The sequence below is a fragment of the Canis lupus genome, chromosome 5 (genome assembly GCF_011100685.1).
Source record: "Canis lupus familiaris isolate Mischka breed German Shepherd chromosome 5, alternate assembly UU_Cfam_GSD_1.0, whole genome shotgun sequence".
Lineage (NCBI taxonomy): Eukaryota > Metazoa > Chordata > Mammalia > Carnivora > Canidae > Canis > Canis lupus.
The window spans coordinates 46,520,476-46,544,323 of NC_049226.1; the positions used below are offsets into that span (position 1 = coordinate 46,520,476).

A 23,848-nucleotide genomic window follows, 5' to 3' on the forward strand; every position below is an offset into this window, starting at 1 on the left:
TATAAGAAAGACCATCTGAACTTTAGGAGGACTTCTCAAAGAGAAGAATAGGTTAACCTTGTGTGATTACACTAAAGAAAGTGTTGATGTAGAAGCTTTCTAATTAGAAAGAAAGCACTGATGTAGAATCTTAATATAGAAGGATTTATGAAGCTTTTGGAAGAAGAGAGTCACATATCAGCTGGAAGGTTGGATTACATAACCTCTAAGGTCCTTCAACTTGGAAGTAACTGAGTCTAGGTTGTAGAGAAACAGTTGACTCTGGCACTAGATTCATTTCCTGTCCTCTCTACAGCTGGAAATATTGCTCAGTTGACCCAGACTTTCGAAAGACAGTGTTTACTTATAATATCTTCAAGGAACTAAAAGACCTTCCATCATCTTAGGGAAAGGAACCCTTTTCTAAGCATGATACCAAAGTAAAAAAAAATGATAAAAGATTGGTTTGATTTCATAAAAATTAAAGTTCTCTGTACTATAAAAATACACATCATAAGCAAATTTCAAAGTTAAACTGATTTTTTAAAATGCAGATTTCAAATCAGTGAGAAAAGATAAATACACCAATAGTAGTAGAATAGAGGGAAAAAAGAATGAATATTCTTTAGAGAAAAATAATGGCTATTAAATGCCAATAAAATTCAATCTTAGTTATCAAAGACATGTAAGTTAAAACATCAATAGCATGTCATTGTTGCTTTCAAAACAGACAACGGATTGGAGCACCTGGGTGGCTCAGTCAGTTAAGTATCTGCCTTTGGCTCAGGTTATGATCCCAGGGTCCTGGGATAGAGACCTGAGTTGGGACTCCCTGCTCAGCAGGAGCCTCCTTCTCCCTCAATTTCTGCCCCTATCCCCATTTGTGCGTGCGCTCTCTCTCTCTCAAGTAAATAAATAAAATCTTTTAAAATAAATAAATAAAATGGACATTGACTAAGAAAATGACAACCTAGTGTTGGTGAAGGAAAGCAGAATGGCGCATTCTCCTGCGCTATTGCTAGAGACCGTAAATATGCAGATAGGTTTATGATAACATCATGTGGAAGGCCTTGGTGGCTTAGCAGTTGGGCCTCTGCCTTTGGCTCAGGGTGTGATCCTGATCCCAGGATCAAGTCCTGCATCGGGCTCCCTGCAAGGAGCCTGCTTCTTCCTCTGCTTGTGTCTCTGCCTCTCTCTGTGTGTCTCTCATGAATAAATATATAAAATAAAATCTTAAAAAAAACACGCAAAAAATCATGAGGCTAGGTACTGTCTGTCCGGGCCCTTTAAAGCAACTTTCATCACAGTGTTATTTATAACAAAAAACTGGAATGATTTTTTCAACTATGGAGGATAGGTTAAATAAATTAAGAAATGCCCCTACAACAGAACATGTCTAATAAGGCCCACAAAAATGTTGTCATTGAAAATACTTAATAATACAGAAAGAGGATTGTGATATTGTGAAAAGACAAATGCTGTTCAGCAACACAGAATACTCAATATGGCTCCATTTTGGTGACTATCAATATAAAAACGTGCATGAAAAAAGACTAAAAGAATATGTGTTAGCAGTGACTATATAATTTTGGTTTAATTTCATTTTCTGGGTTTTCTATAACAAATACATTGAGCTTCTATAAGTACTTTTAAACCTAGATTTAAAAAAAAAATTGTTTTATTTTTTGGTGTGAGTTGGGGAAGGGGCAAAGAGAGAGAATCCCAAGAAGGCTCCAGGATCAGCATGGAGCCCAAAATGGGGCTCCATTTCACAACCCAGAGATCATCACCTGAGCCAAAATCAAAAGTTGGTCACTTAACCAATCAAGCCACCCAGGCACCCCATATCTAGATTTGTTAAAGAAGAAAACATTTTGAGGAAAATATCAATAGAAGTCACAGAAGACCCTCCAGGCCTGCTTCACCTCTTAAGATCTGAGCTGCTGATCCCAACATCCTAACGAGGTCTCCTGGAGACCTTAGTTTTCCTGAAACCAGAGGTTAATGAGGCCTGTTTAACTGACCCTGGAGAAAGGACCCAAGCTATTTAGTTGGATTCTTCAGTGGTCTTTCAAGAGTTCCTCAAGCCTTTCCCAAATCTTTCTCTTAGCAAGACAAGTACTGTGGAGAATTGAGAGGACACACCTGGGAGGTTTGTGCAGCATGGGAGGGATGGGCTACAGCAGGTGACACTGACTTGATGCAAGACCCTCTATCAGCATCTAAGTGGCACTCATTTGAAGGCCAGCATCTCAAGGTCTGCCCAGGATTTATCTGTGATCCCAGCCCAAAGTTTGAGATTGTTAGACTGACCTGATTCCCTTTGGGAATCGTTAGCAGAGAGATGCCCATCATCAGCAGAAAGACTTCCTCTGAGCTCTTGTCTTCTGTGTGGTTCACCATTCCGTCTTCCATGTGGTTGCACCATTCCCCCTCCCAGTTGCTCAGTCCAAACATTCCTATTTACCCGAACAAACTTTATTATAAAGTATAGGCAAGAACAAAACACCCACAAATAGAAAACAATAATATCAACAGCAACAAAAAGTTAAGGTCTCTAAAACCATACACTAAGATTCCACCGCCTATTTCCCTAGTTCTTATTAACACACATGCCTGATAAGCAGTTGGAGAGGATTTCAGATCACCTAGCAGTTCTTGATGTAAAAACAAAAACTAGAAAAGCATATGCAGATCAAATCTTCAGCTTACAGAGCACAACCTTATCATATTAGGATGTAACATTGAAAAAAAAAAAAAAGGATGTAACATTGATCTCTGTGGACATTATTACTCTTGCATGACAACAGAGGGCCCGGAAGTTCAGGTTAAGTGACTGGCCCAAGCAAGGTTCCTTTATCAGTTAGTTGCCATGCCAGGGCTCAGACTCAGGTTAGGGACAGTAGCAGTAAGTAAACACACTTTCAGGATTGAGACGTCAAACCCACCTCTGTAGCCCTCAGAGGACCAGCAGTACCGCAAAGAGCATGATAGAAGCTTATCTGTGTGTCTATTTTACTGATTTGGGGTTTTCTTATTTTTGTTTTATTTAGGCAAAACTCACATAACATGAAATGAACCATTTTAAAGTAAATAAATCATTCAGTGGCATTGAGGACATTATGGGTATTATGGAACCACCACTTCTCTCTAGCCCACAAACATGTCTGTCACCCCAAAAGGAAACACCATATCCATTAAGCAATTGCTCCCTATCTCTCCTCTCTACAGTCTCTGGCAACCTCTACTTTTTGTCTCTGTACATTTAATGATCATGGGGACTTTTTGTATCTGTTTCCTTTACTCAGTATAACATTTTTGAGGTTCATCCAATAATATTGTAGCATGTATCAGTACACTGTGCCTTTTATGGCTGAATAATATTCCATTGTATGTAAGTATGTATGTATGTTTACCTATTCTAAGGATATTTGGGCCGTTTCTACCTCCTGGCTATTATACACAGTGATTCTATGAACATTCATGTCCATGGATTTGAGTACCTGTTTTCAATTCTTTGGGGGTATATATGAGTCTTCTTATTTTCTTATGTATTTTATATTTTATCTGACTATAAGAGTATAGGATATTTACTGAAGAAATTATAGAAATTAGAGGGAAAACACAAATTTAAAAAAAATCACTCAAGGATGATTAAGAATATTCTCTTACAGAAAAGATATTCTATATGCTAAAAAGCTTATAAACCCATGCTTTCTTTCCTCCCTATAAACATGGGTTGTTATTATAGAACTAGGTAATCATTGAAAGTATGGACTTCGTAGTCATAAAAACCTGGATTTGAATCCTGGGTCTGCCATATACTAGCCAAGTCACTGCACCTCTGTAAGCTTGTTTTACCAGCTATAAAATGGACACAAGAGTACCTACCTCACAGGGTTTTTATGGCACATTAAATGGGATGATATTGTGATTAAAGTATCTAGCACAGCACCCGGGATTGAACAGACATTCAGGAAGTATTAGCTGTAATGGTACTTTCCACACACAGATTTGCTAAATCTACCTAATGTAAGGTTCATGAGAGAGGAATTTTGTGTTTTTACCATTGTATCTTTAGTGCAGTACCTGGCACATGGTTGGCACTCAATAAATATCTGTTGAGTGAATAAATGGATATAAATGTTGGAGAAAAACCCCTGAAATTAGAAATCTGGGCAAGCTCCCTGGGAAAGCACAGCTTCCTGAATTCAGAAGACAAGTGGTGACCAATAGAAAATTCTTGCAAGCCATTTTGAATTCTGCACAAGCATATTAGAGTGGCTGGCTTTGGTCGAGTCTGACTTAGGGCCCACATAAAATGGAATCATATGCAGAAAACGGTCAGAAAATAAGTTTATCTTAGTTGTAGCAATTGGGTGCAGAGCTAGGAGCCCTCTGAGGCATGTGGTGAATTGAACTTCCTAGGCTGCTGGACCAGCTAAGTCCCGGTGCTTTTTTTTTTTTCAAAAACAAATGAAGCATTTGATGGAATAAACCCAGGCAAAGAGATATTTAAGCATGGGGCCTTGACAGGAACTGCCCTGAAGTAATATCGCTTGGAACTAAAGAGATGATTAGTGAGCTTCTCATGGCCCTACAGGAAATCTTGCCGGGCACAGGAATGCAAAATTTTCCAACCTTGTCTAAAAACAGTTTCCCCACACTCCACTGCCTCATAATGATGTCTGTAATGGGTTGCAGAGCTCACTGCCTGCTGAAGGCCTCACTGCCTTCCTCCTGTTGTGGGTCCATCTCCTAGCAAGGGACTTGCCCTGTTGGTAGACTACCTTCAGGAAGGCTGACATGGATTTGTAGGCTTGGAGGTTCCCAGGAGACAGGCCAAGAAAATGAAGGGTTGACCTCTACCTCGGGTAGCTATTAGGAGGGCCTAGCCAGGGAGAATGTGAGAATCCTTTGTTCCAGGGTCACAGGCTCTTTTCATACAAGTATGCTTTCATACTTCTCCTCTAAGAAGGAGACTTCTAAGTCTAAGTATGACTTCTTCTCCATCACTGCTAAAATGAAATGATTTTTAGTATATGTGTGCATGTGACCTTCATTCTTAAAGTCTCTCTTTCACTGAGCGGTTGACTATTTCTGTCTTGTTCATTACTGCATCTTCCACCCCCAGTAGAGGCTTCGTCCACTCTAGGCACTCAATAAACATTTGTCGAGTAAATGAGTCTAAGACATTTTATTACAAATTTCTTTTCTTTTCTTTTTTTAGAGAGAGAGCGAGAGCATGCGTGCATGTGAGGGGTAGGGCAGAAGGAGAGAGAATCTTTTTTTTTTTTTTTTTTAAAGATTTTATTTATTTATTCATGAGAATACACAGAGAGGAGAGAGAGAGGCAGAGACACAGGCAGAGGGAGAAGCAGGCTCCATGCAGGGAGCCCGACTTGGGACTCGATCCTGGGTCTCCAGGATCAGGCCCTGGGCTGAAGGCGGCGCTAAACTGCTGAGCCATCCGGGCTGCCCAAGGAGAGAGAATCTTAAGCAGGTTCCACACTCAGTGCAGCGTCCAATGCAGGGCTCCAGGTCGTGATCCTCATGATCTCAGGATCATGACCTCGGTTGAAATCCAGAGTCAGATGCTTAATTGATTGAGCCACCCAGGTACTCCCTATCACAAATATCAGTTCAGTTGGAAGCAATATAATATATTGGTCAAGGACATGGGTTTGAATTCGACTTCCCTGCTATGGGACTTTGGGCCAACTGCTAAAATTGCTTTGATCAGTTTCCTGATGTTGCTATAACAAACTACTACAGACTTGGTGTAAACAAAAATTTATTCTTATAATTCTGAGGCCAGAAGTCCTAAATCAGGCAGAACTATGATCCCTCTAGGAGCTCTAGGGGGAGTACAATCCTTGGGTCTTCCAGTTTCTGGTGGGTGCCCCAATATTCCCAGGTTTGTGGGACTATATCTCCCTAGTCTTTACCTTGGTCTTCACAACACCCTCTCCTCTGTGGGTTTGTATGAAATCTCCCCCAGCCTTTATCTTATGAGAACAATTGTAGGCATGTAGGTCCCACCCAGATAATGTGAGATAATCCCTTCTCAAAATTCTAATTAACTTACATCTGCAAATACCCTTTTTCCAAATAAGGTAAAATTCATAGGTTCTTGGGATCAGGACATGGACATATCTTTGAGGGGGGCCACCATTCAGCCCATGACATTTCTCAAAGGCTTATTTTTTCTCACCTGTAAAATGGACACACTATCTCTTAGAACTATTATGAGGATTAAGTGTGACAATGCATGTAAATCACTTCACATGATTTATGACATGTGAAACGCTCTTAATAGATGGTAGCTCTTAATAGTTCATGAGGTAAGGAGGTATTACTCCTGGTGGCCATATAGAGGTGATGGAGTTATGCCAAGTTATTCAGACATAAACTTTTTTTTGTCAATATTAGTATCAATATCTATCACTATATTTATTTATCAGGGCTGAAACCTGAGCTTGACCCTCTTACATGTCATCACATTCAGTACTCACAACAATCGTGGAAAACTGGTATTCTCCCCATTTAAGAGATGAAGAAAAGAAGAAAAAACCCACTAAACTAAAGCTCAATTTTCAAGAACCTGAGTTAGCCATAGAGCTTAAATATACACCAAGGACTTCTCCCTCCAAACCCACTCCTTCTTTATACTACCCCAGAAAATTGAGAACAGAAATGGAGAAAGTTCCAAGCTTCTGTACCTGGATAAATCACGTGTTAGAGACTATTATGGAAGTTGTCAACTGCAGTACAGATTAGCCTGGAAGAACTTGAAAATGATGGTTCTTAAACTTTGTTGCAAGTTAGAATCACTGGAAAACTTTTAAACCCTTCAATTACAGACTGGAGAGAGAGAGCCAGATAACAAAGTGCTTTGTATGATCTCTCTTCTCCTGCCCTTAGCCAAAAGACTTCTAAGTCCAAATGTCCTTGTGAGTCTTCGAGCAAAGCTTGACCAAAGCCATAGGCCCAGGACTAGAAAGGCCTATGATCTCTATGAGCAGGACCTCAGTCCACAAAGTTCTTGAGGCCAAACTCCAAAGCCATTTCTAAAGTGGGTGGACAGGAGGTTCAGCAGGAAGGTTTAAATCCAAACTAAAAGATGTGCAGGAAAGGAAAAGGATGGCCTGAGCAAATCAAGAAACTCTCTGCTGCCTCCTGTTTTATGCTTCCAAGATTGTGCCTGGTCTTAGACAGCAACTACTGAAAATGGTACCAAGGGAGTAAGGAATCTGAGACCCATGATGGGAAGTAGATAAATCTCTATCCTGATAGGAGCATAAACATTTCCAAGCTTATTTGACTGCTCCTCTGTCTCAACTGGGTGGTGGTTGCTGGGAGCAGGGAGCAGGGAGCTCTGTGCTCCTCACACAGCCAAATTGGCCTCTTGTGGAACACCCTAGGGCCTCATCCCTCTAAGCTGAATGCCCTACTGACAGCAGCACATGGAGGAGGAGACAAGAGGGCTGATGGGAGGGATTGGTGCCAAGAATTGGAGCTGGAAAGACCATTGAGTGGGGAAGCTGATCCTCTGCTCCTGTGATGGGCCCCACTAGTAAGCTCCTCCCCTCTGAGCAGGTTCTGAAGAAGCAAGATTGACCATATAGGGGCATTTTCCCTGTAATTTAGGACAGAATTCCATAGGCCTTATCTTGGAGGTTCCTTCCCTAAAACAAATAGGCTTATCAAGTAAAGAAGATTAACAAGAGTCCTATAGAGAGCACAGCTTGGTTGAAGGGTAACTGATTTCTATATCATGTGCTCCACCCTGGGTTCTAGCCAGAGGGACTAAGGACTTGTCAATTAGCAAGGGATAAAGCAGACACAGCAGAGCTGGCAAGAAGCTCCTCTACTTCTCTACTTTCCTATCAAGAAGGTATTCTCACTGCTTCCAGAACTAGACTGGATTTTTTTTTTTTTATTAATTCCTATAAAGGAAAAGAAAACTAATGGTGGAGACTAACTTTGGATGGTTAGGAATAACTTACCTGAGTGGCTGACAACTATGCCAATATCTGAAAAGGGAAAGAGGATTCTGGGTAGAAGGAACAGCATATCAAGTGCCCCTGGTCAAGAAAAGAGCTTAGCTTGCTGGAGGAACCTAAAAGGGAGTGAGTGCATCGGGTGCATAGCCAGCTTAGGAGAACAGTGTAAGACTGGGTTTGAGAGACAGAGGCAATGCAGGATATGTAATAGGGCCCTGTTTGAAAGTGCTCAACTACTGCCCCAGATCTGCAGTTCCTGCATTGCTCTGTGATTCTGCTATTGTCCTTCATTATCAAATTATAATCCCTCGATGCTTCAGATTTCTAACCTGCAGAGTTTTTCTCCACAAAAAGTACATTACTCAAAATATTGCCTTTTTTGAGTTAATGATCAGATTATAATCAGTAACGATAATCCCTTATGCCTAGATATTTTAAAGTATTATATACAGACACAGGATCTGTTTTAGAAAAGTTTCTTTTCATAAAAAGTAGTTCTTAGAGTTTTAAAACTGGAATGGGCACAAGAATATCTCATGCTCTAAGGAGGAAACACAGGTTAGGAGATTTACCTAAGATTCCAGCTGTTGTTTCATTACGGCAGCACCTTTGAATAGAAATATAACACAAGCCACACATGCAAGCATCATGTGTAATTTTATGTTGTCTAGTAGCAGCATTAAAAAGGATTAGGTAAAATTAATTTTATAATATATTTCCCCTTAATTCAATACATGAGAAATGATCATTTCAACATGTAGTTGATAGGAAAATTATTAATGGGATATTTCAAGTTCTTTTATCATGTCAAGCCTTTGAAATCCAGTGTGTGTTTTATAGTTATACTACATCTCACTTTGGACTGGAAGAGAGCTATGAATAGAAACTCCCAGTAGGCTGAGAAACTTACCCGCATAATAGGGCAACCTTATTTTTCCTAGCATCTGTCACTTTCCTGCATAATGGCCTTCCTCCTCTTTGTATCCTCAGGCCCTACCTCTCTCCTTAGCTCAGATAAGCTTCCTACTGCCTTGTTTTTGGAATCTCATGTCTGTGTTGGGTTCCCCATACATATGCCTATTAAATTTGATTTTCTCCTGTTAATCTGTCTCATGTCAATTTGATTCTAAATCCAGCTAGAAGGACCTCAGAGGACAGAGGAAGGTTTCCCTTCCCAACACCTACTGAAATGGTGCTGTCTTAAACATCACAGGCTACCCCAGGAGTTCCACCAGAAATTCTTCCCACCAACTACCAGTTTTGAAGATGGGACACTAAATGGATAAGCCTTCAAAGACCCCAGTCCTAGGAAGACTGTTCGTTAGCCTGCCAAGTACCAAGACTCCTGATCCAGTCCTTCTTTATGTTGTTCCTTCACCCACTGCCACTGCTCCAAATCCATACAACCAGGAGCACAAGTAAAGGATCCAGCTACCCTATTTGGGCTAAGTGTACAGGCCAGTCAATATCACTTAAACAGATTCTTTAAGTGCCAAATCAAGTAACAGAAAAAAAGGGACAAGAGGAAGCAACCACTCCTGAACCAGAGAACCTGGTCATAGTTCTTGACAGGCAAGCTCTCAGGGAAGAGGTAGGCTAAGGGACCGAGGCCAGCATGTATCTATCTGTTTGTTATGACCACGCAAGCAGATGTCCTTGGCACAATACACAAGTGGTACTAGAGATGTGTTTGTTGGCCAGCAAAAGTCTTAGGTGATAGATTCAAAGGCCCTCACTCCAGAGGTGAGTAAAAGGAAGCTCAGAGTCATAGTAACTCCAGAACTCATGCTCATAAGAATCACACTGTACACTTCCCTACTGTGTGTAAAGCTCTAAGCTTCATAGAGAAAGCCAGGTCTCCATTTGAGAAAGCAAAACAGGACAAAAATACCCCCAGATCTAGTCTGTCAGCACAGAGAACTATTTGAAGTTGGAAGCAAGCCTCAGTATTTTTTTTAAGTAGGAGGCTCCCTCCCTTTCTGCTACCTACGGGTGCAATTTCCAGTCCTTTCTCCAAAAGAAACATTTGGCTTTCTACAGAGAACCTCTGAGACCTCGTGTGACTGAAAATGCAAGAAGGGGAAAGAGGCCCTCATCACACCCCATCCCAAAATCCCCATGGGGAAGCTGAGGTGGGGCCCCCGTAGATCCATTTATTTTAGAAGGTACTCAGTTCTGAAGCATTTGTTTCAGAAATTACCCCCATGCCTCATCAATAGTAGCTTTCAACGGCTCTTCCCGGGTGGCCTTGTCTCTTTTAGATTTCATTTCCTGTTGGAAAGGATAAACAGGTAACTGTTTAATGCCACTGACTGGACTCATTTAACAGAAAAACAGGACCTGAGTGAGTCTGGGGAACCAGGGTGGGGTTGATGGGTGGAACAGAGTAGCTGGGTGAAGAGAAAGGCATTAAAGAACACCAACTGATGGGGCTTACTTTACTGCTTCTACCTTTGACAAACTTGGCCCAAGAAGGAGGGAAGGGGAATGCATAGGAGGGGGTGTAATCAGCTGCCACGTTGAAAGTGGATCCCTAAACTTGGCCTGGAGGCCTTGGTGGGAATCCTGGCACTGCCACTCACCACCAGAGCCCTTCAGCCAACTCCTTTAAGCCTGATGAGCCTCAGTTGCTTATCTGTTCTACCATAAAGGGTGGTATGAATTCGAATGATGCATGCAACATGTTTACCCAGTGCCTTGCACACAGCAGGTATATTCACTTGCAGCAGCTATGAATTGAAATAGCTGGGATATGAACCCAAGCAATTTAGCACCATGTTTCCTACTATACACAGCAGATATTGTGTTGGGTAATTAGAGCATGCCAATAGATAAGGGAACCCCTAACTTCAAAAAGCAGGCACAAACTAGGTAATTTCAATACAGCATGGTAAGGACTCTGATCAAGATAGATGTGGGGTGATGTGATACGCCACATATGAAGTATTTCAGGGTACCGTAGATGGCATGGTCAATGGGACTGATAAATGGATTCATACATTCTCTCTCTCTCTCTCTTTCTCTCTCTCTCTCTTTCATGCAAGGTCAGCAAAGCAGGGATGCTGCCTATCTTATTCAGCACTATTCCCATTAGGAGCACTAGGGGAATGCTTCAGACAATACTTAAGTAAAGGAGTTAGCCAGGAGGAGAAGGAAGTTCAATGCAATCCAGTCTGAAGAAACTGCATGAACAAAGGTGCAGAGACTAGAAACAGAGTGGTACATTTAGGGAATTAGAGGCAGGTTGTTGAAACAAATGGAGCATAAAGTACAGGGGTAGGGATGAGGTGAGAGGAGTCAGTAGGGGTAAGACCAGGGAGAAGCTTGCTTATCAAGCTAAGAAGTGGTGCTGGGGGATCCCTGGGTGGCTTGGTGGTTTGGCGCTGCCTTCGGCCCAGGGCGTGATTCTGGAGACCAGAGTTCGAGTCCCATGTCGGGCTTCCTGCCTGGAGCCTGCTTCTTCCTCTGCCTGTGTCTCTGCCTCTCTCTCTCTCTTTTTGTGTCTCTCATGAATAAATAAATAAAAACTTAAAAAAAAAAAAAGTGTGGCACTGGTGTGGGTGAACATGCACTTGTGGAAGGCCAGAATGGAAAAGCTGAGGACATGGGCTGATTGAATAAGATCTAAAATCTCTAAAATATGCTTTCCCTACAAGCCTGCCAAAGTGCCTACGACTTTTTTTCCTATAAAGCCCAAAGTAATAATCATATTAACCCACAACAGCTGTTACTGCTTTCTCTCCAATTAGTTTATCAGATTTGCTAGCCAGGTCAATTTTCACAACAACCAGATGAGGTAATTACTTTTGTTATCTCATCTTACAAGTGAGGAGACCAAAGCACAGATAGGTGGAGTGCCTTGCCCAAAGCCACACAGAATGTAGGTAGTAGCTACAGGGTTCAAACTTTGTCACCTTGGCCCCAGAGTTCATTCTCTTAACCACTATGTTATTTCAAATCCATCTTCTTTTTTTAAAAATTCATGAGAGACACAGAGAGAGATAGGCAGAGACAAAGGCAGAGGAGAAGCAGGCTCCATGCAGGGAGCCTGACATGGGACTCGATCCCGGTTCTCCAGGATCACGCCCTGGGCCAAAGGCGGTGCCAAGCCACTGAGCCACCCGGGCTGCCCTCAAATCCATCTTCTAGTTCACCATTTTTCTCTTTAGCTGAATGCATCCACTATTTGACCCATTTGATGAGCTTCTAATTTCTATAACTGCTTTTCAGTTCTAGAATTTCTACTTAGTTCTTTTAAAACCTACTTTTTTATCATATTATCCTATACTTGCCCTATGGTTTCTAATTTCCTCTTCACCATGAGGCAGTTTATTTACTTATTCTTCCCATGAAACATACACACACACACACACTATATATTCTCTCTCAAATCGGTCTATTGTCTAGTTTCTAAGGTATGACCTTTTCTGTGTGTCTTGTCTGCTCACTCTTTTATTCCTCTCTTGCGTGTACTATAATTTTTATTTATTTTATTTTTTAAAGATTTTTTATTTATTTATTAATGACAGACACAGAGAGAGAGAGAGAGAGAGAGACAGAGACAGAGACAGAGACAGAGAGACACAGGCAGAGGGAGAAGCAGGTTGCATGCAGGGAGCCTGGCGTGGGACTCGATCCTGGGTCTCCAGGATCACACCCCAGGCGAAAGGCAGCGCTAAACTGCTGGGCCACCAGGGCTGCCCTGTACTATAATTTTTAAAAGTAAACTCAACATCAGTAGGAATTTGCTGTTGTTATTTAGTGGTTTTGATTTTTAGAATTTTGTTTTTGTTAGGGTGCCACATGCACTGGGATGTTGAGACATTTTGTGAGCTGGTTTTAGGTTGTCCCCTGTCAGAGTTTCAGAGTTTAATCAATTCCAGACCAAGTTTTTACATTATCTTCTTGGTTTGTAGCTTGTGTACTACATGAGAACTCCAACCCCTAAGCCCCATATAGTACAGGTTCGGGCTTGCATTTCCCATCGGTGGCCCCAACAGCCCAGGGTAGTTCATAGACCTCCACACCACATCCTCAGTAGAACTGTCCTTTCACACTTGGTCCAGTCTTTCCTCACTGACAGCTTAGGCAGCAAGTTTGTTTCCTATGGCCTCATTTCTCATCCCCATGGGATATTGAAACTCTAGCCCCTGAGAACCATACACATTTCCTATATTTATTATAAAACCTTTTGTTTAATTCCTTTTTGCTGATCATTGCTCTACTACTGAGCTTGCTCTTCTGGCACCTGGAGATTTCTACTTTTTGTGTGCCAGCCTGTCAATGATTTTTTCTTTTCATTGTGTATTTCCACCAGCAATTAGAGGGGAATGTCCCTTGACAGCCCAATCTATCAAATTGACCAGAAGGCTTTGATTATACATTTAGATACCAGTCTTTTCCACCTGGCTCTGTGTTCATGGAAGACGGAGGTCTTTGTCTAATTCATCTTTCAATACTAATTTTTCAGACAGTGCCCAGACCAGAGTAGGAAGCCAGAAAGATTTGATCAATGAATGAAAGAATTAATCAGCTTTCTTTCTGATTCTAGATGGGAATGAAAGACCATATACTAAATATCTTCTAGAGAAATAGGACACCAAGAATCCCTGGAAAGTCACCCATGCCCTCTGGAAGGCCATGCTGAACAAACAAAAATTTGGGGCCTGCCTAAGTCCAGCATTTTAGCAAGAGGTTCACAACTATTGACACTACTATTTTCCTAAAGGACACTCACTGCTAATTACAGTGTTGGTCTGGTAGAAATTCAAAGTCTGGCAGCCTAGGTTCTTGACTGGTGGTTCTGCTAACTTTTTAGTACATAACTGATGGCCTCTTATAGCCATAACTGGAACCTGATCAAATGATAATGATATAATTTTTACTGTTGGTGCCATAAGGAGTTTGCCAATTATGTTCACATTCTTGAAAGCACCTAGTAAAGTGCTTGTTACAGAGTGGGGACCGAGTTGACATTTAGTGTGGTTTATGTCTTCTTTCACATTAAAAAAAAAATCATAAGTATTTGTTGAAAATCTACTGACTCCTAAGCATTGTACTGGTGCTGAACAGAGAAATACCATACAGTCTCTTTTAAATCCTAAACTAGAAAAAGAATGTCCAAAATAAATTTGACAAGAGAAAATTATTCCAAATGTCCTTTTTTTAAGGTGAAAAGATAGCTCACCTCATCCCACCACTCTAAGAATGCCTAATAAAGTCTACAACCGGGATGCCTGGGTGGCTTGGTGGTTGAGCATCTGCCTTCAACTCAGGGCATGATCCCAGAGTCCCACATTGGGCTCCCCATAAGGATCCTGCTTCTCCCTCTGCCTATGTCTCTGCCTCTCTCTGTGTGTCTCTCATGAATAAATAAATAAAATCTTAAAAAAATAATAAAGTCTACAACCATCAACATAACCTTGCCAATTACTGTTCTATAAGGTTTTCTCTCTTCAGAGATTAAATACAACTCACAGTGAACACATGAGCTGACAAGGAGAGCTGATTATAAAAGGCATCTGATATAAAAGACAATGATTTTTGAGCTTTTATCACTATACTCCCAGAACCTGAATCATGCCTAACTAAAGCAGAAACTCAGTAAGTTTAATGAATTTGCACATATATAGACAGATGTGCCCATTCATATGTATTGCCTGAGATAAGTTGTGACTCATTATTTCACACATACTTACTGAGGATTTCCTAAGAACAGGAGTCGGTGCTAGATTTTGTGATGGAGACAAAGAAAAAGAAAGAGGACAAGAATAAAACAGAATTTCATTTACAAGGAACTTTCAGGCTTAAGAATGAGATAGACAGGTATATAAATCACCATGATATAACACAGAAAATGCTAAGAGAAGAACAGGGAAAAGGGCTATGGGAGTTCCAAAGAAGGAAAGGCCACTTCCTGCTCAGGGATTAGATAAGACTGTGGCTAATATAGAATTCATTCTTGGTCTGGAAGGATAAGTAATTTGTGGCATGCAGAAGGGAGAGAATGGTTACTGGCAAAGAAAAAAGGAGTGATTCAGGTGGAAAGAATAGCTTTGGCCAAAGCAGAGAGGAAGAAAAGCATGGAGTATAGAAGAAGAAATAGAAATTTCACTGGAGATGCATAAAGGGACATTAAGGGGACTAAAGAGAAATAAGCCTGGAAGGGTAGGATGAGCCAGGCTGTAGGGGCTTTGAACGTGTTCTGATTTACCATTCCCAGACAGAGGATCCCAATCTAGTGGCCAGTGCTTAGCATATGGTGGAGCTTAATTAATACTACAACAACTTCATAGCAGGAACCTGTTCCCCACGTGCGCACAGGAAGCCGCCATCTGTACGCACAGGCAATTACAAACATTCCAAATACTCTGCCCTGAACCCTGCAAGCACATCAAATAGTCACTGTAAAAGGTCACCCAGCAAACAGCTCTGATCAATCCTGGCTCAGGCGGAATCAAATCCCCTAAATAAGATCCACTAGATGCAGTGTCAGGAAGGTCAGAAACAACCCTATTTCACATCTTGAAGCATTTTTACCATATGGAACATTTTAGAGGAAGAAGGGAAAGGAAAGAAGGGGGGGGGGAAAAGCTCTCCAGAAATAATAGAATTCCAAGTAATTAAATGTTAAATAATCACAAAGTAAGCAAGGGATTTATTTTGGCCCCCGCCTCCTTCTAATGATCTAAAAAGCAGCTGATTTCAAAGAAGGCCATGCCAGGATTAAAAATGGAGTTTCACTCACACCCCCTCCCCCATGCCTCCACCTCCCCTATGCATCCCCATTTTGTACCTTTGTCGAGTTCACTTGAAATGTTCCACGATGAGGTAGGCACTAACTCAGCAGTGACTGACAACTCTGTTTCTGGAAAGAAAAAGAAGGAAGGGGAGAAAGACAAGGGTGATATTAAATATATAAGTAACTTATGGGCTGTTAGAAGCATTACAGGAGATTTCCAAAGGCCCTGCCTTTTCAGAGAGACCACTGCAATCCCATAGCTTATTAAGCCGGAATGGCTGCTCTGCTTGCCAGACAGAGGCGCCTGCATTACAGAGGCTATCCAGATGAACAATCTGTAGGCCAGATTGAAAGGGTTTTTCTTTAAAACAAGGGCTTGAAAGTTAAAATACAAATATTTCATTAACAAAAAAACAAACCTAGAGAAATGACCACACATTATCAAACATAGAATCTGCTTTTTCTTGTGAGAGGACTACTCCTAGACTAATATAGTCAATAGTCTTTCCATGAAAAATGAGAGCTAAATTGTTCTTGCTACTGTTTTATTTTTTGTATTTGTGAATTGATAGGGTTTCTATTAATAGAGAAATCTATTTCCTTACATTGAAACTTATAGTTAAGACAAATGAAAGCTGTTTGAATATGAGAGTTAATTGAGGTAACTAAACTTAAAGGCAATTTTCAAAACCACCATAAATTAAAGCAAACATACAAATCAATGCACTATCAAAATTTAAAAATTTTAAAACTCTTCAGTAATAGACTGTAATACCCAAATGATGTTTTTGTTGTTGTTTTTGAAATTTTAAGTCACGACACCATCCTACGAGTACATTTTAATGGGGTTTCACTAACCTCCCCTTAGGCCGTATCTACACACACACACACACACACACACACACACACACACACGGTGTATTACAGAACATTAGTACTGAGCAGGATCTCAGAGAACTCAGAACCAATGACATTAAGATATATGGCACCCAGGAGCACCTGGGTGGCTCAGTCAGTTAAGAGTCTGTCTGACTTTGGCTCAGATCATGATCTCAAGGTTTTGGGATTGAGCTCCTTGGAACTGAGTCTTGGGACTCAGCAGGAAGTCTGCTTATCCCTCTCCTTCTCCCTCTTTGCCTCACCCAGTTCATGCTTTCTGTCTCTCAAAATAAATAAATAAAATCTTTTTTTTTTTTTTTTTTTAAAGAAAAAAGATATATGGTACCCATGCTGTCAATTCCCCTTCCTTCAATCTGGTGCAGACATCATTAAACAATTATGGTCCTTTTTGCTTATTAAATCTGGGATCTGCCTTAGAGTCTTTTCAACATAGTGCTCTAGGTAGCCACTAAAAATGGATCTGAAATGCAAGGTGAACTTTTTAGTAAGTGGAAGAACTGCAATTCAAATTCAGGCCTATTGTCCACACATCTCCTAGTAGCTCATGCTACCTGGTACTCAAATCTGTGGAACCTGATTTGTTTTTCATCTTACCTCTCTCTGACTTCACCTTTTTACCTAGATAAGCACACTTTCTAACATTTCCTTATTTACTGATGGGGCTTGGCTGCCACTTGGCCATAGTAGCCACACACCATAGTCAGTGAGCTTTACCAAGAACAGGATGTTTACCCACTGAGACCTTGCAAAGACTCACTTCTAGTTTGTCTACGGGGCCTCTGATCAACCTGTCACATACAGCAGAGACAAAAGAGTTGTTTGGTTTGTGCAGACCTCCTTGGTTTCCCTCTTTCCCTGTCCAAGCAGCAGTGGGAAAGAAAGACAAACCATACACATCCTCTCCAACCCAAATTGCCCCAGTCCCCTCCTATGTCGTGAGCTAAAAACAACATAGATTCTTTTAAGGGGATCTGAAGTCAGATGGGCAGTATGGCAGGAACGTTAAAGCACATAAGATTCAAAGTATGAAGTGAAAAAGAAAAAAGTATTCCAAGTAGGAAAAATGCTTAACCCGAAACCACAAGAGAAGGCAGTGCTTCTGCATGGTATTAACAACTTGTCCTAGGAATGAGTATTTCATGCAAGTGATTTCATGAGGAAGATCTAATTGTCTACAATTGGGGGCCCCCATGAATGACTCCAACCACAGCTCCAATCTAACCCCAATCCTGCTGCCACCCACTTGGGCTCTTTGAATAATGGCCCCTTGTTTGCAATATTATGGACTACTGTGGTTCATCGTATAAAGGGCTCATGAAGCCCTCCAATACCCAGACTTCAGGGAGCTTGGGAATAGAAGCATGGCAGCCAGGGCAGCATTTCAGGCAAGGAAGCAAAAGGTGGGGAAGTGGTGGGATTAAGACAGACCTTGACAGTATTTACATTCAACATTTTCATAGCTTCATCTTACTGCTGCTCACAGTTAAACTGCCAGAAATATAGGTTTCATTTTACAGTATTAATTTTATAGAAAGTTAGCTCTATGTCACTTGGTTTTTCTAACCTGAGTTTGAGTTGCTGATTAAATATAATTTGGGACCGATGACAAATGAATAGATTCTTGGCACTGCTAACAGTAAAATTGTTCCCCATGTGTCCCTAGACACTAATTACTACTCGGCTCTTGGACTATGGCAAAGATAATTTCAATTCACAAGCTTATTAAGTGATTGTGATGATTCTGAGGAATTTCGTTCTCAGCCTCAAGATCTATTCCTTTAGATAACCACATGTTCAGCTTTTCAGATAAAATGATAATAAAAACAGATAAAATATCTTAAAATATGAATAACCTCCCTGAAAAATATTATCTTCCAAGGCCACATTTTTTAAAAAGAAAGGCTGATTATTTTATGTGAAAAGTTTAACAGTAGTAACTCCCTCTCCACAAAGAAATGATGTTTAATAAGCTCCCCCTCCCCGAAAAGGAAGGTTGGCCTTTAGGTGAGAAAAATTCAGTACTTCTCAACTTGTGCTCTATGGAGTCCAAGATCAGTAGCAGCTTTAGAGAGAGACACAACCACCAGCCTTGACCATGCAGGATCTCCAGTGGTTGTGGCTTCTTTCCTACCTCCTCACCATGGCAAAAGGATGAGATATTTCCAAGTACATTTAGTACCTGACTAGCAACTTTTCTTTGTGTAAAATTACTGTGGTAAGAGCAAATTAATATGTGCCAACTGGGAGATAGTAGAGTACTTAATAGAAACACGTACCTAGATTAAAATACTGATTTTATGATCAGGAACAAGTTACTTAACATCTTCTGACCTCTATTTTCTTGTCTGTAAAATGGAGACAATAAAAGCCACCTCACAGGACTGTGGTAAGGATTACATTAGATTATGGTCCAAAAAGGTCCTGCATACTGTCCAGCTCAGAGTGGACACTCAAGCTCTTTTGTGACTTCTCTGTCTACCACGGCAGATAATAGTCATCCTCTAGGCAGACATATTCCTGTTAGCTGCTATGTCACCGTCTAGGTTTGAAATAACATTCTCCATACTTTTCAGAAAGACTCTATTTCTCATGCCTTACTAAACTAAGCCAATCTTTTCATTTTTGTGAGGTTTTCCCGAATTGGTCACCAGTTCTCTTAAGAACTTAAGTGCTTTTATGTATTTTTATCCAATTTAGGCAAATCAAGCATGTTTTAGAAAACTCCAGCCCTTATCTTCCCTGACCTCTGCAGGAGGGCAAACCATTCTTCTCCCGATTTGATCAATAGGAGCTATTATCTTTGCAGTTTCACTGATGATTGACTTCTTGGCACTGATTCTGCAAACCATAAGGTTTTGGTATTTAAGTCTGAACAGTGGGAGTGTTATTTGGAGGAAAGGAAAAAAAAATCAGCCTTGAATCCTCCTAATTGATAAAAGCCTGTGCTCTCTGAAAGGATTACTGGTTCATCTCAGCAGTTGGCAGGTAGAGACTCAACGTTCACAGGATGTAGAGGCTCTTGCAAGAAGCACCCAGCCATGCCACATCCTGTATCCTGATCCAGGGATACGTGAGGTTACACAGACATAAACCAGCATATTCAGGACATCGGTGGCCAGCCCAGTGGTCACAAAGGCCAAGTATGAGGGGACAAATGGCTACCCCCAGTGTCCTTCATGACCGGAGCCACTGGGTCCCAGAATGTTACATCTGGATATACACTAGATATAACTGCTTTTTTTTTTTTTTTTGCGTCTACAGGATTTAGTGGGGGTATCTTTACAGAGCAAGATTAGAAGATACAGGGGGAAAGAGGACAGGAGGACAGGACTTTAGACCCTCCTGCAACAGGAACAATTTCCCATTTCTCTGTTTCACCTATCAGATATCATGGAAAAGGGTCCAATGCTTTATTAAATAAATAAATAAATAAATAAATAAATAAATAAATAATAACATTTTTAAAATTAAAAAAAAATAAGCTTCTAATTTGGTATATATGAAATATTCATCTTCATTTTACAGATGAAGAAAGTGAGGCCCACAGCAGTTGGGTGACCTGGCGAAAATCACAGAAGTCCTAAATAGAGCTAGGCCTTAGAAATGGCTTAGAAATAAATGCATGCCTTCTCTCTGTGCTCCATTCGCTTCTGTCTGTGCCCCTAAGTTGTGACCTGTACCCTTAAAAGGAGTTCAGAGAGACACACTGGGCATTTTCAAACAGCTAGGGTCAGTCACACAAAATGAGTACACTTCTCTGTTCATGGTCAACAGGGGCCAGGGGAGAGTAGAAAGGAGGTGGGCGGGCTGATAGCTTCACGTTCTTGGATACACAGTGTCATTCTAGATACTGTTTGGTGATGGCTCTCTGCCATGGTTCCTTCCTATTTCCAGTGCCTCAGTGGAAGAAAAGCCCATGTAGCCCTAAGTTACCTTTACTCATAGGTTACCTTCCCCAAAATTACCTGTTTGGGAAAGTTGACAGTTGGGCAGGCGACATTCTCTAACAGTGCAAGGTGGTTTATCAGCCAGGGCTTTGCTCCTGCTCTGGGTTTACAGAGCATCTGGGATCCTGAATGAGTGGCCCCTCCACTCTGGGGACTTAACTTACTGAGAAGAGATATAAGTTAGAGACTTTCTCACCCTATGTGAGACAGTCAGGACTGGAGAATTACTATGCTCAGGGTTCACGACGACCCTATAATCCTTAAGGCCCTCAAATTGGGACTTCTGATATAATCTTTAAATGAAGTTATCGGTACAGTCACAGAGAGAAAAGAAGGCATGATCCTGCCACATTAAACCACATTCCCAACCACACAACCTACATTGCACTATGAAACCATGTTTTTAAAATAAAACCTGTAATGACTTTGTAAATAGCATAATTACTATGCAGGTTGGCAAGCCATTAACTTGCTGAAAAAAAATTTTACACATACCAAAATTTGTGGTATTATTCATATTTTTATGTAGAGGGAAATGTAAAAAAAAGGAGGGGGAGTCCAGGTTTTCTTAATGTGAGAGGCTTGGAGATCTTGTCCACAAGTCCATCATTAAGTGCCATTACTATCTCCATTCTCAAATTGAAGAACCTGAAGCAGACACATGAAGGCACTTGCCTACTCAGGTTGTTGGAATAGGGGGAGGAATTCTGATCCACCTGGGCAGGGAAGTCTGACAGTAGAACCAGTGCATCTCCAACTGTACTAAGATCAGGGGGCAGGGGTATGCTGAAAGGTGTATCTGCTTGCTCTCTGGCTTAAGCCCCCTTCAGCCTCAGAGGATCCCTGTGAATTCTAAGCTACGCAGCCTCAGAGGATCCCTGTGAATTCTAAGTTTGAGAACCAGTACCTGAGATGAACACTTCCTCCCTGTTAATGCCTGGTTTCCTAGTTCTAAAACCCAAAAAGGATAGTGAGGGACACAAAGGGAGGGGAGGAAATACTTCTGGAGGAATCACCATTAAATGCCTTGTTTTAATTTGGACATACTATTTCCAAGTCTGCTAAATTAATATTACAGACCACATGCACTTCTTGTATTTAAAGGAATTATGCTACACAAAGCACCACAATAACACACATATTCTTTACAGTCAATAGCAATAATCTTGAAAACTATCTTACTTAAAAACTATCATACTTGGATTCTCTTCCATGGAACTCTACAGAGTCACTCACCCACTCACTCATTCAACTTATTCATTCATTCAATATACATATGTATTAGTCCTTTCTATGTATAAGAACTGGGATGAAAAAGCATGTCCTGGTCCTTGACATTTTCAAGAACTCACAGTCCAGTGGGAGAGTACAGAAACACAATTATAAACAGTGTGATAGGGTAACAATAGAAACTGATAGAAATAGGCTCTTCCTCCCATGAGTCATTCCTCCCACCCCACCCCAACGAGGCTACAAACACCCAGAGTACTGAATAAAATATCACAAAACAATATATAATGCATAGCTGAGATTGAATGGAAAGAAATTCTCAGGTGCCAAAAAAGAAGAAAACTAAATGGAAGATGATGCAGAAGGTGCCTTGTAAATATAGACCCTCTGGCCTGGGGGCTCAGTTTCAATGTTCACTTGAAAGCCAAAAATGTGGCCAGAAAGATATCTGGGTTCTTGCTTAACGCCTTTACTAGAGCCTGGGAGAACATCCCCATCTGTGGGAAGGAGCTGAAAAAACACTTACTCCAATGGCCCAGAAAAGCTGCTAGATTCCTATAGTCTAGGAATTGGGAAGGGGTGGAGGGCACATCTCTTCAATAAATCAAAGGGTGTGTAAAGACCAGAGAAGTCCAATGTACCTTTCACGCAGTTTCTCTCCATGATTACAGCTTATATAATCATGGTACAGCATCAAAATGATGAATTTGACATTGTTACTGAGCACATGTCAAGTTCTGTCATTTTGTCATTTGTAGATTCATCTAACCACCTCTGTAATCAAGATCAAGAACTGTCATCACCACCAAGATCTCCTTCATGCTATCCCATTATAGTCACACCCATCACCCTCCTCCCAACCACTAACACCTGACACTCACTGATCTATTCTCCACCTCTATACTTTTGTTGTTTTAAGAATAATATATAAATAGACTCCTACAATGCCCTTGAGATCCACCCAATTTGCCACATGTATCAATGGCTTATTCTTTCTCATGGCTGAGTAGTATTCCATAGTATGGATGTACCACACTCTGTTTAACCTGGATGTTTGGTTATTTCCATTTTCTGGCTATTAAAAATAAAACTATTATAAATCCACTCACTGCCTTTTGCGCTATTTCAGTAAGAAGGAAGGTGAATCTAGAAGGAAAGAGTTGTATGCAAGAAGCAGTAACAAGGAAATAAACTGGAAAATGTGTTTAGAATGTTAAATAAGCCTTGATTCTAAAAATAAATATGTGATTAGAAGTACAACAGAGGTAAATAGAGAGTTCCAAGATAGCATTGAGGAAGGTATGTTGTCCAGTTTGGGGACGAGGAACCCAAAGGATCAGCGGGTGGCAAAGACTGTCCCACTCTGAGAGGAGGTCTGGGTATTGGAAATACCATGGCACATTAGTGGAAGAGCAAATAACTCAATAATGGTCATTCTCAGTTACACACTATCAACTTTTTCCAACAAGTAAACAAATGGTCATTTCAAAATCCAGAGCCTTCTAATTGTTTGTTTTTGTTTTTTTCTTAAAGACAAAAAAGGAATATCTCAGCTAATTTCTGGGCAGGCCGGATCTTCTTAGGATCAATGCAAAGTCATAAGAGAAATTTCAAAATGGCTCAAACTCTGATCTTCCCCAAGAAGAAGTTGAAATAAATGGATCCCCAAAGTTGGCGCTCCCTCATTCACCCATGGTGCCACTTGACTCAAAGGATACTTAGTAGAACAAAAGAATTAGTTTATTTAGGGCTTCAGAGCACGCTGGCAAAGAAAGTTTAAAAAAAAAAAAAAAAAGGATGAAGCATGCTGAGAAATGCTTAGCTCAGAAATTGGTCCTATCTCTCTATGTAGGTTTTTTTTTTTTTTTTTTCAGGTGCTGCACTGAATCTGTCAATGTCAGATTCCCAATGTCAACAAACTGCACTCGTTTCTTCTGGTTTCTGCTTCACTGCTCTTCCTTATAGGCTTTTCCCCTCAAAAGTGCCTTTTGGCCATTTTTCCTTCTTCCCTGCTGTGTCATCTGTCTGTCTTCGGAGATTTGCCA

General features: G+C 40.9%; 1 protein-coding gene across 6 annotated transcripts in view; it reads right to left on the bottom strand.

The window, feature by feature from the left end:
- The window catches only part of ROR1 (receptor tyrosine kinase like orphan receptor 1), a 475,328-nt gene that overhangs the window by 166,404 nt on the left and 285,076 nt on the right, over nucleotides 1-23,848 (bottom strand). For all 6 annotated transcript variants that reach the window (XM_038537279.1, XM_038537282.1, XM_038537281.1 and 3 more), the window contains one exon: nucleotides 15,781-15,852. In XM_038537279.1, coding sequence (XP_038393207.1) covers nucleotides 15,781-15,852 — 72 coding nt within the window. The remainder of the gene's footprint in view (nucleotides 1-15,780; nucleotides 15,853-23,848) is intronic.